We start from the raw sequence: 14766 nt of genomic DNA, 5'->3' as shown, positions 1-14766 counted from the left end.
AATGCACTACCAAAGTACTCAGTCTCTGTGTGTGTGTGTGCATGTATGTATACATATATATTATATATAATCAATAAAGGGATCTACTTAAGTTGGTAGAAATCTATTCTGGCTCAAATTCATTTGCAACTGAGTGAAAAAGAATCTTGGAAGTTTGCAAGCTGTTGAACTCTAAGTTAGATATCTGTAATAGAAGACTTTGATCTCTGGTCAAAATGAAAAATGTAATCTTAGCCCAGAGACGTTGCCTGGTTTTTATTTCCTGAATGTGGTGGCTTTAAGTAAAGAGTTGCCCTTATCAGAGAGAGATTCTAAAGACCATTCTTGTTCTTGAGAGTTCAGAATTTTCTTGCCAGACTTTTCCATGGGTGCTAGTGTTCTCATTACCATGCCTGCTAATGATTATCTTACATCTCACCTTCCTTTTTCAGCTAAGCTCCTTGAAAAAAATCATTTATACTGTATCTTTGCTTTCTGCTTTTTCCTTCTCTTCTAAACATTTTGTGTCTAACATCTAACATCATCATTCAATTGGAACTGCCCTCTCCAAAGTTATTAACAGTCTCTTAGTTGCCAAATATGATGACTTTTTCTCAGTCCTCATTATTTTTGATGTCTGAAGCTTTTGACAATATTGATCATCCTCTTCTCTTGAACAAGTTTTCATCTGAGGGTTTTCATCACATTGTTCTATCATGATTCTCCTACCTATTTAACCTTTCCTTGTTGTTCTCCTTTGCTAGTTTTTCATCTACGTCATGCCTAATAACTGTGGCTGTCCCTTATGACTCAGTCCTGAGCCCTGTTCTCTTTATACTCTGTCAGTGGTCTGATGTGTTGAGTTATCTCTGTGCAGATGATTCCTGGATCGATTGATCTGTCTATCTATCTATCTATCTATCTATCTATCTATCTATCTATCTATCTATCTATCTATCTATCATCAATCTCTAATCCCCTTAGTAGTCCTGCATCACCTGATGTGCTGTAGGTATCTCAAATATGTCTACAGTAGAATTCATTCCTGCCCCCTCGTCCCTACTCTCACCTCTTCCAGATCTCCATTACTGTAGAGGGTACCACCAACCTCCCAATAACCAGGTTTGATTCCTCACTCTTATTTCTCCATTCATCCATCTGTAAACCCAGTATAGAGCTTCATCCTTTCTGGTCTGGACTACTGCAATAACCTTCTAAGTACTTTCTAAGATTCTAAAGTGATATTCCTAAATTATAGATCTACCCATGTAACCCCTTTCTATTAAAAAAAAAAAACCCAATGGCTCCGTTACCTCTAGGGTAAAACAAGAAGTCCTCTCTTTCTCATTTAAAACTCTTCATAACCTGGTCCCTTTCTGTCTTGTCTTCTCATACTCTATAGTCCTCCATATGCTGTATCTATCTTGTATGTGTCTATCTACTTACATGTTATCTCCTCTGTTAGAATGTATGCAAAAAATCTTTAGTTGAGTGCCTTTAGTTGAGATCTGTGATTGGCCCTAAACTATTTAACATTTTCTTCAGTGAACTGGATGAAGCCTCACATTGGCAGGCCCATCAAATCTGCAGATGCTAGAAGCTGGGAGAGAGAGCTAACAGACTGGATAAACAGAGTCAAGGTCCTAAAAGATCTTGATAGGCCAGAGTACTGGGCTAAATCTAACAAGATGAAATTTAATAGGGGAAAAAGTAAAAGTTTTACCTTGGGGTTCAAGTAAAATAAATTCTAACATATAAGATGAAGAAGGTATGGTTAAATAAGTTAGTCTTCAAAAAAAATTTAGTTTTCAGGGGAGGGAAAGCTCAGACTTTATGGTGAAATGTGGCAGCCCAAAAAGTCAGTTTGATATTGGGCTACATATTAAGAGAAGTGTAGCTTCCAGTTATAGGGTACTTTTGCTACACTCTGCCCTGGTCAGACCACATATGGAGAACTGTATTCAGTTGTGGGAACCACAGATTTGGGAGGATACTGGTAAGCTGGAGAGGATGACTAGGATAGTAAAGAACTTTAAGTCCAGACTATTTCAGTGTGGGTTGGAGGCACTAGGAACGTTTAGCATGGTGAAGAGAAGACACAGGAAAGAAGGGGATGTGACAGATGGGTTTAAGGCATTCGTTTGGGAAAAAGCATTCGACATTCTACGTGATCCCAACAGGGATTGGAAGCGGCAAAGGAAAATTTAGGTTTGGTTTTAGGAAAAGTTTGCTAACAATCACAGCGATCCAAAACTGGAATGGGCTGTTTTAGGAAATGGTGGCATCCTTCCTTTGTTGGAGATGTCCAAGCAGACCACTGGGTATGGTGTAATGGGATCCCTTTCTGTTCTAGGTTGGACTATCAAACTTCTGAGAGCTTTTCCAATTCTAGATTTGGTGACTCACTTTCCTATTTAATTTTTTTGTGAAAATATTATAATATAGAAATTAATTATTAAATCTTAATGAGTTAGACACACTTGTTTTACTAAGTATAACATTAAGAGATGAGATTTTATTGGTCACATGTTTTACAGAGGACACTTCATTTTTATTCAAAATTGAAGAAATTTTACATTTAGCTGTACATATTATACTGATTTTCTTGAATGTTTATAAAGTCCTAGGTCTGAACTTTACATTTTACCATTTTTAACATTATAAATACATATAATGCAAACTATTTTCCAGGAAATTATCGAAATGCCCATGACGTTCTCTTCAGTATGTACGCAGAACTGAGAAATCAGAAAATTAAAATTCCATCTGAGATGGCCACAAACCTTATGATTCTGCACAGTTATATTTTAGTGAAGGTAATTTAATTAGACATTTGTGACTTGCATATTTTAGTAAGACATAAACATGAAATGTCTGAGATATCCATAACTGAATTGTATTTGTATATTTATGCCCAGCCATTAAAAATTTGTTCAACTTGTTGCATAATATATATACCTTAAATGTATTTTGTGCTTCCCTTATAGGCTTGCCATGTATTATATTTATTAATGTATAAACTTATCATCTTGAAAGCAACAGGGTCCGTATCTTTTGATATTCTGCAGTGCCTTCACAGTGCAAACTAATATGTATTCCAGTGAATGTAGCCTGGAGCCCTCTTCACGTGATCCTGAACCTGGGTTCATTGTTCTCTTTGGTACTTTATTCTAAAACATAGCTCATAAGCCTCCATTTGATGTTTCCCTTTTACCAGACCAAAAGTATTTAATTACACAGACTGACAAGGAAAACATCTACCCCAAGCATAGAGGGGCAAACAATCTCAAAGATTCTCATGTCTCTAATGAGAGAAATAGCTCATTACCCTGACAGCTCACACTAGCAGGGTTGTATCTTGGATGGAGCAAACTTTTGCCTCCAAATACGTCACTCGTTGCTTCCCTGAGGAGGTGGCAGTGACAACTTCTGGGTTGTTTTGCTGCTACTACCATCTGCAGTTTCTCCATTCAGTTGTTGTTGCTGGGCAACTTCTTTCTCATGGAATGTTTTCTGCTCTTTTGTGATCCAGCTTGGAGCCTCACGGCTATTTCAGCTGCAAACTCATATGATAATAGCATCATAGAGTGAGAGCCGGCAGGGATTTCACAGGGCATCTAGTTCAGTCCCTTCATTTTATATACGAGGAAACTGAGGTCCAAGGACATTAAATGACTTGTTTGAAGTAATACAGTTAATATTAAAAAATGAGATTTGAACCCCAAACCTCTCATTCCAGAGGCAATTCTCCCCCCCCCCCCCCCCACAACTGTAACTTGGTAGCAAAGAATTACTTGGCAAGCTTCTTTTTTTTTTTTTAAATTACTTCCCTCTCTATGGGAATTCTCCCACGTTTCTTTATATATTTGTGTTGAGGTGGCATAAATTTCTTTCATTTTTCACCATGCTTTTGGTTAATATTGCAGGTTTATTCAGATTATCCTGAAATTTAGTTACACTGAAGGGATGAAGTAGAACTAATGACTTGTCCTGTATTCCTGCAACTATGTTCAAATCACTGTTCCTATATAAATCCATTATTACCATCCATTAATACTTATTTAATACCCACTGAAAACATATGTTAAATGGAAATGTGACTTTTTAGAAAAACAAAAAAGAGTTTGATTATCTGCCACACTGATTACTAAGCAGACTCATCTGATACACCATCTCCAAAGTAGCTTTTTCTTTGAGAGTATATAATGAGTAGGTAGGCAGCAGAATTTCTCTGGGATGAAAACAGGTTGCTATTGAAAGTACTCATCTGACTCTGAGAGTGTCTTCAAGGAAATTTTAATCACTTAGATCCCTGTTAGTCAATGGTTTCAGAAGTTGTAGTTTAACTAGATGCCATCTAAGATCCCTTCCAACTCTAAATCTTTGATTCTGTTGACAATTCATTCTCCATTCAAATAAGTGAAAAGGGGAAGGTGTTTTAGTAGAATTTTTTTCTTTTCCATGGTTCAAATTCATCTATTGTAAAATGTGGAGGCAAATTGTTAAAAAATGTTTATTTATTTTAATTTTCAAGAATCATTTCCACAAAATTTTGAGTTCCAAATTTTCTCCCCATCTCTCCCCTCCCCCACCCCATAACGCCTTGTATTCTGATTACCTCTTCCCTCAATGTGCTTTCCCTTCTATCACACCCCACCCTTCCTTTATCCCCATCTTCTCTCTTTTCTTGTAGGGCAAGATAGATTTCTATACCCATTACTGTTTGGCCTAGAGGCCGATGAGCTACCCGAGTCTGCTTACCTTCCGTGCAGGTCTTCGGTGGCCAACTGGATAAACTTATTGAGAGAAGAGACTTTCCAGAGTCAAACAAGGGTTAGGCTTTATTCAGGGTCTTAGTTATGTATCCATATGCAGGGCGAATTCTTCCCCAGGAGAGAGGAATCCTCCTCCTCCCAAGGGGCAAGGATCATACAGCAAGAGGATGGGAGCGGAAGAGGGGAGGGACCCTCTTCCCTCCAAGGGCCCTTCAGCAAGAAGAGAGCCTTCAGGCTTTCCTGTCCCTACTTAAGCTCTCCCACCACATAGTTTGCACATGAATACCTTTCGTGCTTTCAGCCCCTAGCTAATTAACAACAGGTGTGCTCAGACCACGGACCAATGTCAAGGGTGGGATGCTCTCCCCAGCAAGTTTCCCACTGAGAAGAGGTAGAAATACACAAGATAGCCCGTGCTTCACGCCTCAATCCCCAGCTGTTCCCTGGGGGGCCTCGTGAGAACTCTGAGGTTTAGAAGTCCTCACTTTTACCTGCCCGAGACTGTCCACGTGAAAACTGAGCTTACACCCCCAACACATTACCTGTATTTCTTATTTCCCAGTTGTATGCAAAAACAATTTTCAACATTTGTTTCTAATACTTTGAATTCCAACTTCTCTCCCTTCCTCCCATCCCCACTGAGAAGGCAAGCAATTCAATGTAGGCTATATATGTGTAGTTTTGCAAAAGACTTCCATAATAGTCATGTTATATTAGACTAACTATATTTTGCTCAATTTTACCCTGTCCCCCATTTATTCTGTTCTCTCACTTGACCTTTTCCCTCCCCAAAAGTGTTTGCTTCTAATTACTCCCTTCTCCCATTTGCCCTCCCTTTTATCATCCCCCTCACCTCACTTCTCCCCTTCTCCCCTACTTTCCTGTAATGTAAGATAGATTTTCATACCAAATTGAGTAAGCATGTTATTCCCTCCTTAAGCCATATGTGAAGAGAGTAAGCTTCACTTTTCCCTTCTCACCTCCTCCCTTTTCTCCTTCATTGAAGAAGATTTTTCTTACCTCTGAGTGATAATTTTCCCCATTCCATTTCTCCCTTTCTCCTCCCATTGTATTCCTCTTTCACCCCTTAATTTTGTTTTTTATAGATATCATCCCTTCTTATTCCACTCAACCTGTGCTCTCTGTCTCTCTCTCTCTCTCTCTCTCTCTCTATATATATATGTATAGTGTGTATATATGTGTGTGTGTATGTATGTGTATAATGTGTATAATCCCTCCAACTACCCAAATACTGAGAAAAATCTCAAGAATTACAAATATTATCTTTTCAGGTAGGAATGTAAACAGTTCAACTTTAGAAAGTCCCTTATGATTTCTCTTTCCTGTTTACCTTTTCATGCTTCTCTTGATTCTTGTGTTTGAAAGTCAAATTTTCTATTCATTTCTAGTCTTTTCATCAAGAATGCTTGAAAGTCCTCTATTTCATTGAATGACCATTTTTTGCCCCGAAGTATTATACTCCATTTTTCTGGGTAGGTGATTCTTGGTTTTAATCCCAGTTCCTTTGACTTCTGGAATATCCTATTCTAAGCCCTTTGATCCCTTAATGTAGAAGCTGCCAGATTCTGTGTTATCCTGATTGTATTTCCACAGTATTTGAATTCTTTCTAGCTGCTTGTAATATTTTCTCCTTGACCCGGGAACTCTGAAATTTGGCTACAATATTCCTAGAAGTTTCTCTTTTTGGGTCTCTTTCAGGAGGTGATCCATGGATTCTTTCAATATTTATTTTGCCCTCTGGTTCTAGAATATTAGGGAAGTTTTCCTTGATAATTTCATGAAAGATGATGTTTAGGCTTGAAGGCAAAATTAAAAAGAATATGAATTGCCTCTGTTTAAAAACTGAGAACTTGTCTCTATTATGTCACATATTTTTTGAAACATGGAAAACTTAATGCATAAAAAAATTACTCCAGTGTACTCCAGAAGGAATCCAAATCCTCAGAGTAAGCCCGATAAATTCAACCTCAGAATAATCCTAGTACTTGATATTTCATTAGCTTAGGAATGAGCTAAGGGCAGTTCAGTTCCATTCCATACACAGCCTTGTCACCTGAGGGGCACTGTGTGAGGTGCTGGGAAAGATAAAAAGATAATTAAGACATAGTCCTTACCCTTATCAAATTTACAATCTAGTAGGATAGATACAAAACTATAAAATGTGACATAAAACAATTTTGCATGAGAGAAATACATATTGCTTTTTTAAGAAGGAAGGGTCATTTTGTACTGGGCAGGATAGGGAAAGCTTTATAGAGTAGGTAACATTTGATCTGATTCTTGATGGCAGATAAGAGTTTCCATAGATGGAAGTGGTTGCTTGGAGTTAGTGGAATAAGCTTCTAAGCATAGGGAAGAGCATGAGCAAAAGACATCCATGGGAGATGTATCAGATCTTCAGGCTTACTTGGACACTGACCCTACACTTACAGTCATCTGTGAACTTCTAATCATGAAGTCAGATTAAAATGGAATTATCTGTTAATTGGCTTATGGAGCAGGATTATATTGTTTGACGTTTTCTCTTGCCCCTTTAACTATTTTTGTGACTCTTCTGTGAAACTTTTATAGTTTCTTTATCTTATTCAATTTGGGGAATTAGGGACTCAAATAATACTCTAGAAAGGGCCTGAATGGTTCATAATATATTGGTAGAATCACCCCATAATTGATCATAAAATCTTTAATAGAGGAGAGTCTTTGTACAAAATCATGGCTGATTTAATTGTGCTGAAAGTATTCTTGATTATCTACTCCTGAATAATGATTGCATGAAACTATATTCCCAAATCTGTTGCCACTCAGTATTCTTATAAATAGAATATTAAATTTTTCTCTGTATGTTTTAGGCACTTATATGTGTCAATAAAAACTTTTAAAATATATTCATATATATGGTAACTGTCTAAATGACTAGAACATTTCACATTGTTTTTTCAGATTCATGTTAAACGTGGAGATCACTTAAAGGGAGCACGTATGCTTATTCGTGTCTCTAATAACATCAGCAAATTCCCATCACGTAAGTGCCAAGCATATTTTCTTTTTTGCCAGACATCATTCTGTGTGTGTATGTGTGTATGTGTGTGTGGTGAAAATTATCTAGTCATTCCTTTGTTCAACATTTGACTGCCTTTTACACATAATATATTATTCTAAGTACTGGGTGTGGGTGGGGTAAGGGAAGATACAAAAGAAGACTCCAACCCTCAAGGAGTAGAAAATCAGTAGGGAAGTAAAACATGCACAATATAAAGTCATATGAATGATACATATAAAGCATCAATTTTCAGAGGAGGTAGAGATCATTCAGTAGAGGGATGTTCAGAGAAGGTTTTAAGGAACAGGATAAGGAGTATTTCAATAAGAAATCCTAAAATAGACTATTGTAGGTAAAGAGAATAACATGAATAAAATTGGTAAAATTAGAAAATGTGGATGTAAGGAAAGTGTATGGAATTTTCTAAGAGCAGTAGATCATTTTGGATGGAACGTACTGTTTGTGTGAAGATGGTGAGTAATAAAGTTGGACAAGGTATTGGGGTCAAGTTGTAGAACTCTCTAAGTGTCAGGTTAAAGTGATTGGACCTTGTTTGGTAAGTAATGGAAGAATTTTTAGCAAGAAATGACGAATCAAAAAGTACTTTAGAAAGAGAAATCTGTCTGTGGTATGCATGATTAATTGGAAGGGGGGAAAGAGGATGTTGAATTAGTCCAGGTATGGAAAAGGAAGAGATAAATGTGAGAGAGATTATGTTTCCCTGTTACCACTCTCTTTCACCCACCCCTTTTCTCCATCCATTTATCTGTAATACTGATGCTAGGCTACTCTTTATAATGTACAGATTTGATAGTATTACTGTATTGTTAAAAAAAATTTTTTTTAGCACCCTTACCTCATCTCCCCATGTCACCCACATCAGTAACATATAATACTATCCTAAAATTCAAGATCCTTTACAATTTGCCTCCTTTCCAGGTTTTTAACTTTATCAACACAATTCCCTTTCACATAGCTACACTCCAGTCAAATTGTACGATTCGCTGTTCATGAACCATCCCAAGCTTTCATGATTCAGTAGTTCTGCCCCTGCTATTCTCTGAGCCTTTCCTCACCATCTCCACCTCCTGAAATCTTACCTGTCTTTCAATTCTTTTGCTAGATTATCTGATTCTTTGTCTTTGCTTTTGTTGTTCAGTCATTCAGTTGTGTCTGACTCTTGGTGACGCCACGGACCATAACATGCCAAGTTCTTTATCTTCTATTATCTCTCAAAGTCTTTCCAAGTTCATGTTCATTGTTTCCATGATGCTACCTATCCATCTCATCCTGTGCCATCTCCTTTTGCTTTTGCCTTCAATTTTTCCCAACACCAGGATCTTTTCCGATGAGTCCTATCTTCTAATTATGTAGCCAAAATATTTAAGCTTCAGCTTCAGTATTTGACCTTCCAGTGAATAGCCTGAATTAAATTCTTTAAGTGTTGATTGACTTGTTCTCCTTGCTGTCCAAAGGGACTCTCAAAAATCTTCTCCAGCAACATAATTCAAAAGTGTCAATTCTGCAGTACTCAGCTTTCCTTATATCCCAACTCTCATAGCCACACATTGCTACTAGAAAATCATAGCTTTGACTTTATGGACTTTGGTGATGTCCCTGATTTTTAATATGCTGTCCAGATTTGCTTTCCTTCCAAGGAATGTTTTTTAATTTCATTGATGCAGTCATCGTCTTTGAGCCCAAGGATATAAAGTCTGACACTGCTTCTATTTCTTTCCCCTCTGTTTGCCAGTTGCCAAGATCCTAGTTTTTTTTTCTTATGTTAAGCTTCAAATCAGTTTTTACACTCTCCTCTTTCACCCTTATTAAGAGGCTTTTTAATTCCTTTTTACTTTCTGTCATCAGAGTGGTATCATCCTTATAGCTAAGATTGTTGTATTTTTCCTAGCATCCTTAATTCTGGTTTTTGATTCATCCAGCCTGGCATTTCACCTTATGTACTCACTCTGCACTTAAGTTAAATAAATAATATGACAACATCCAGCCTTGTCGTGCTCCTTTCCCAATCTTAAACCAATCTATATTTGGTTCTAACTATTGCTTGTTGGGCCACATCCAGTTTCCTTAGGAGACAAGTAGGATGTTCTGGTATACCCATCTCTTTGAGGACTTGCCACCTCCATCAAAAATGGCCTCTCCCTCTTTGGAACTCTTAATTGTTTATATTTTAATGCAAATATATTTTAGTATACTATTTGTATCTTTATCTTAACACCCCTAGGAGAGTCAGGATGACTTTGGTTCAAATTCTGTCTTATATACTAGCTCTGTGACTCTGTGTCTCTTAATCCTACTGTGTCACAGTTACCTCATTTATAAAATGAGGGCATTGGAGTTCATGGCATTTGAAGTCACTTCTAGTTTTAAATCTATGATCCTAAGACTGTAAGCTCCTTAAGGGTAGGGATTTCATTGCTTTATTTGTTTTAATATCTTTCTCAGAAGCCAGCATAGTGGTTTATATATTGTAAGAATTTAATAAGTGTTTATCGAATTTGAATTTGTTAAAAATTTAATCACAAGATTTGGCAACTGGTAAATACTGCGATAATGGAGAAGATAGAATCAATGATGACAAATCCAGTTTTTTAGCCTTGGTCTAGGAGAATGGTAATTACTCAATAGTAACCGTTTTTCTTTTACTCAGGAACACTGAGGGTCTTCCCCTCCCAGTTTGATTTTTTTTTTTTTTTTGGATTAAAGGGGTCATTCCTTGAGCAACTACTTAAAGAAGCCTATTCATTGAATGGGTGTGTCTCACTCAAAGTGAGAATGTGATTAGACTTCAGTCTGAAAGGACCAGGGTCTCCCGTTGCATCCTGGGGTCATCTCCAGTAGTCCTGATGAATATCAGACCATTGGACCCAGATGTCTCAGGAGAAGAAAGTGAGGTGGGTGACCTTGCACAGTCCTCCCTCCCCCAAATCAAAGCCAAGTGCAAGTCATGTCATCATCTTGATGTCATGGTCCTCTTTGAGAACGAAGGACAAACACAAGGAGAATGGTAGTATGATTGACAGATGGTGAATTTAGTTTTAAATACATTACATTTAAGGTATTAGTGGGATATTTGTAGAGCCTTTGAGAGCAGGAATGATGTAGTACTTTAGCACAATGCTGTGCACATAATAGGCACTAAATAAATGTTGAACAAATAAATAAGATCAACAAAATGTTTAATAGACAACTGATGTGGGTTAATGGTTAGTGTGTAGAAAAGTAAGAATAGATCTATTAGGACAGATTATGGTGAAATGTCCTCAATGATTATGCCCTCTATGGTAGGTGTCCCTCAGGGTTCTGTTCTGAGCCTCTTCTCTTCTTTTCTTCCTCTGTACTACTTCCTCTGGTGATTTCATTAGTTCCCATGGATTTATTTGCCATTTCTATGCTGATGATTCTCAGATCTACCTTTCCTGTCCCAGCCTCCAATCTTGCTTCTCTTACTGCTTTTCAAACATCTCAAACTAGATATCCAGAAGACATCTTAAACTCAGTAAGTCCAAAACACAACTCATTATCTTTCCTCCTGAACCATTCTCCTCTCCTACCTTCCCTTATACTGTAGAGGGCAACACCACCCTCCCAGTCTCACAGCCTAGGAGTCATCCTGGATTCCTCACTATTTCTCACCCCACCCCATTTTCAAGGCCTGTAGACTTTACCCTTATAACATCTTCCATATTTACATACACCCTCTCACCCTTCTACCATCTAACACAGCCACCGCTCTAATACAGAACCTTATCATCTTATGCCTAGATTTATGCAATAGCCTGCTGGTGGATCAATCAATTTGCCTCAACTCTTTCTTCCTACCTCAATCCATCTTTTATTCAGTTATTGAAGTGATTTTCTTAAAGCACAGGTATGACCATGTTATTCCACCAGTTCCCTCAGTAAACTCTAGTTGGATCCCTGTTGCTTCCAGGATTAGCATTCAAAGCCCTTCATAAAAGGGCTAGGTAGCCCCCTCCTACCTTTTCAGTTTCCTTATACCTTGCTCCCTGCCACATACTTTTGGATTCAGTGACACTGGCCTCCTGGCTGACTGTTCCATGAAAGAGATACTCTATTTCTTGACTCTGGGTGTTTTTAATGCCTATCCCCCACATCTGAAATGCTGTCGCTTCACTCCAGTACGGAGACCTCCTTTCCTTCCTCAACTAAAATCCCACCTTCTATAGGAAGCCTTCTCTAACTCTTCTTAATTCCAGTACCTACCGTCTGCTAATGAATCTTGCATATAGCTTGCTTTGTATACATTTGTTTGCCTGGAGTCTCCTCCATAATTTGTAAGCTCCTTGAAGGCAGGGACTTGTCTTTTGCCTCTTTTTTTATGCCCAAGACACAGTGCCTAGCACATAGTAGGTACTTAATAAATGTTTATGCTAAAGAAGATCTCAAAAAATTGTTTCAAGTAGTCATTATAATAAGAACACATAGTGAGATGTTTATATGCTTTATAGCTTACTTCACTTAGCTAAACCTAGTTCTTTTATTTTTAATGTTATGAAATAAGGAAACATAATTTTTCTGCTTTTTACTTGCATTGCAGATATTGTGCCAATTCTGACTTCAACAGTAATTGAATGTCACAGAGCAGGTTTGAAAAATTCAGCTTTCAGTTTTGCAGCCATGTTGATGAGGCCTGAATATCGCAATAAAATAGATATGAAATACAGAAAAAAGATAGAAGCAATGGTCAGGTGAATTTTTTCCTGGTTAATCTTCATTATATAAGTATTATAGATAGAAATATATAAATATATGCACCGGGAGAGAGACATAGTATAATACAAAGAATACTGTAGTAGAGAGTCAAGAGGTCTGGGTTTTTAATCTTGGCTTTTCCCCCCTTCCCCAATTAATTGGGTGATCTTAACCAACTAAGGTTTCAATTTTCTCATTTGAAAAATGACAGGATTGGGCTCAATGATTTCTAGTATCTCTTCCAGCTCTAAAATTCTAGGATATTGTTGTTGAATTTAATGGCTATAGGGTAAATTGCCTCTCACAGTGACTCTGAACTAGTTTTTGGGGAAAAGGTTGAATTGTTTTTGACATATTGAATTAGTATTAGAATTATATATGAGATATCCTGCTTGAAATGTCTGGCAGGCAAGTGGATGTATGGAACTGGAATTTGTTTTTTAAAATTTTTTTATTTTTTAAGCTTATTTGTTTTTACTTTTCAACATTCACTTCTGAAAGTTTTAAATTTTCTCCCCCTTTCTCCCTTCTCTTCCCTCTCCCCAAGATGGCATGCAATATGACATAGGTTCTACATATACATTCCCATTAAACATATTTTTGCATTAGTCATGTGGTAGAGAAGAATCAGAACAAACAGGAGGAAGCATGAGAAAGAAAACACAACAAAACAAAACAAAACAAAAAATAGTTGGCTTCTCTCTTCGTTGAGACTCTATAGTTCTTTCTTAGGATGTGGACGGCATTTTCCATCATGAGTCCTTTGGAATTGTTTTAGGACCTTGCATTGCTGAGAAGAGCTAAGTCTATTCAACTCAGTCATCCCACACTGTAGCTGTTACTGTGTACAACGTTCTCCTGGTTCTGCTAACTTCACTCAGCATCAGTTCATAGAAGTCTTTCCAGGTTTTTCTGAAGTTCACTGGTTCATCTTGTCAGCACAATAGTCTTCCATTACATTTATATACCACAACTAGTTCAGCCAATTGATTCCCCAATTGATGGGTATCCCTCCAGTTTTCAGCTCTTGGCCACCACAAAAAGAGCTGCTATAAGTATTTTTGTACATGTGGGTCCTTTTCCCATTTTTATGATCTCTTTGGGATACGGCCCTAGAAGTGGTATTGCTGGGTCAAAGGGTATGCACTCTTCCATATCTTCTCCAACATTTATCATTTTCCTGTTTTGTCATGTTAATCAATCTGATAGGTGTGATACGGTACCTCAGATTTGTTTTGATTTGCATCTCTCTAATCAGTAGTGATTTAGAACATTTTTTCATATGACTACAGATAGCTTTAATTTCTTCCTCTGAAAATTGCCTATTCATATCCTATAACCTTTTATCAAATTGCGGAATGACTTGTATTCTTGTACATTTGACTCAGTTCTCTATATATTTTAGAAAGGAGGCCTTTATCAGAGACACTGGTTGTAAAAATTCTTTCCCAGTTTTCTGCTTCCCTCCTAATCTTGATTGCATTGACTTTGTTTATGTAAAAAATTTTCAATTTAGCGTAATCAAAATTATCCACTTATGCATTATGCTTTTCATAGTGTTCTCTATCTCTTATTTGGTAATAAATTCCTCCATTCTCCATAAATTTGACAGGTAAACTATTCCTTGCTCCCCTAATTTGTTTAAAGTATCAGTCTTTATATCTAAACTGTGTACCCATTTGGATTTTGTTTTGGTATATGGTGTCAGATGTTGGTCTATGCCCAGTTTCCACCACACTATTAATGGAACTGGAATTTGGAAGATAGATGAAGTCTGGAAATAAAATTTGAGCATCCTAGAGGTGATGATTATAGTTTTAGGAATGAGTGAGTTAACTGAAGGAAAGTTTGCATGAATAAATGAAAATATAGAAGTGGGGTAAAGTTTGATGGAACAAAATCAAAAGATGGTGATATGAGTGTAATTCAAGTGGTCCAAGTCAAAGAGTGATACACATCAAAGAGACTGACTTTGAAATTAAAGTGCACAGGGCAGCTAGGTGGTACAGTGGATAGAGTGCTGACCCTGGAGTCAGGAGGATCTGAGTTCAAATCTAGCCTCAGACATTTACTATCTGTGTGACCCTCTGCAAGTCACTTAACTCCTATTGTGTCCTTACCCCCAAAAAGAAAGAAATAAATGCATCAGGATAATATAAAAATCAGAGGTCTTCCACAGCTAAGGAAATAATATAGAAAATTTGGAAAAACAGGGAA

The 14766-nt window shown here is 37.3% G+C and overlaps 1 protein-coding gene across 7 annotated transcripts in view; it reads left to right on the top strand.

The window, feature by feature from the left end:
• Positions 1–14766, top strand: part of LOC140511434 (WD repeat-containing protein 19-like) — a 164050-nt gene that overhangs the window by 128097 nt on the left and 21187 nt on the right. For all 7 annotated transcript variants that reach the window (XR_011969549.1, XR_011969548.1, XR_011969550.1 and 4 more), the window contains 3 exons: positions 2671–2795; positions 7716–7797; positions 12395–12545. Coding sequence is in view for 4 of the 7 variants with exons in the window: in XM_072620497.1 (XP_072476598.1) it covers positions 2671–2795; positions 7716–7797; positions 12395–12545 (358 nt within the window). In the remaining 3 variants the exon portion in view is untranslated. The remainder of the gene's footprint in view (positions 1–2670; positions 2796–7715; positions 7798–12394; positions 12546–14766) is intronic.

This window comes from Notamacropus eugenii, chromosome 6 (assembly GCF_028372415.1).
Source record: "Notamacropus eugenii isolate mMacEug1 chromosome 6, mMacEug1.pri_v2, whole genome shotgun sequence".
In the NCBI taxonomy this organism is placed as follows: domain Eukaryota; kingdom Metazoa; phylum Chordata; class Mammalia; order Diprotodontia; family Macropodidae; genus Notamacropus; species Notamacropus eugenii.
The sequence above is the reverse complement of the archived record's forward strand: the minus strand, read 5'-3'. Positions and strand labels throughout refer to the sequence as shown.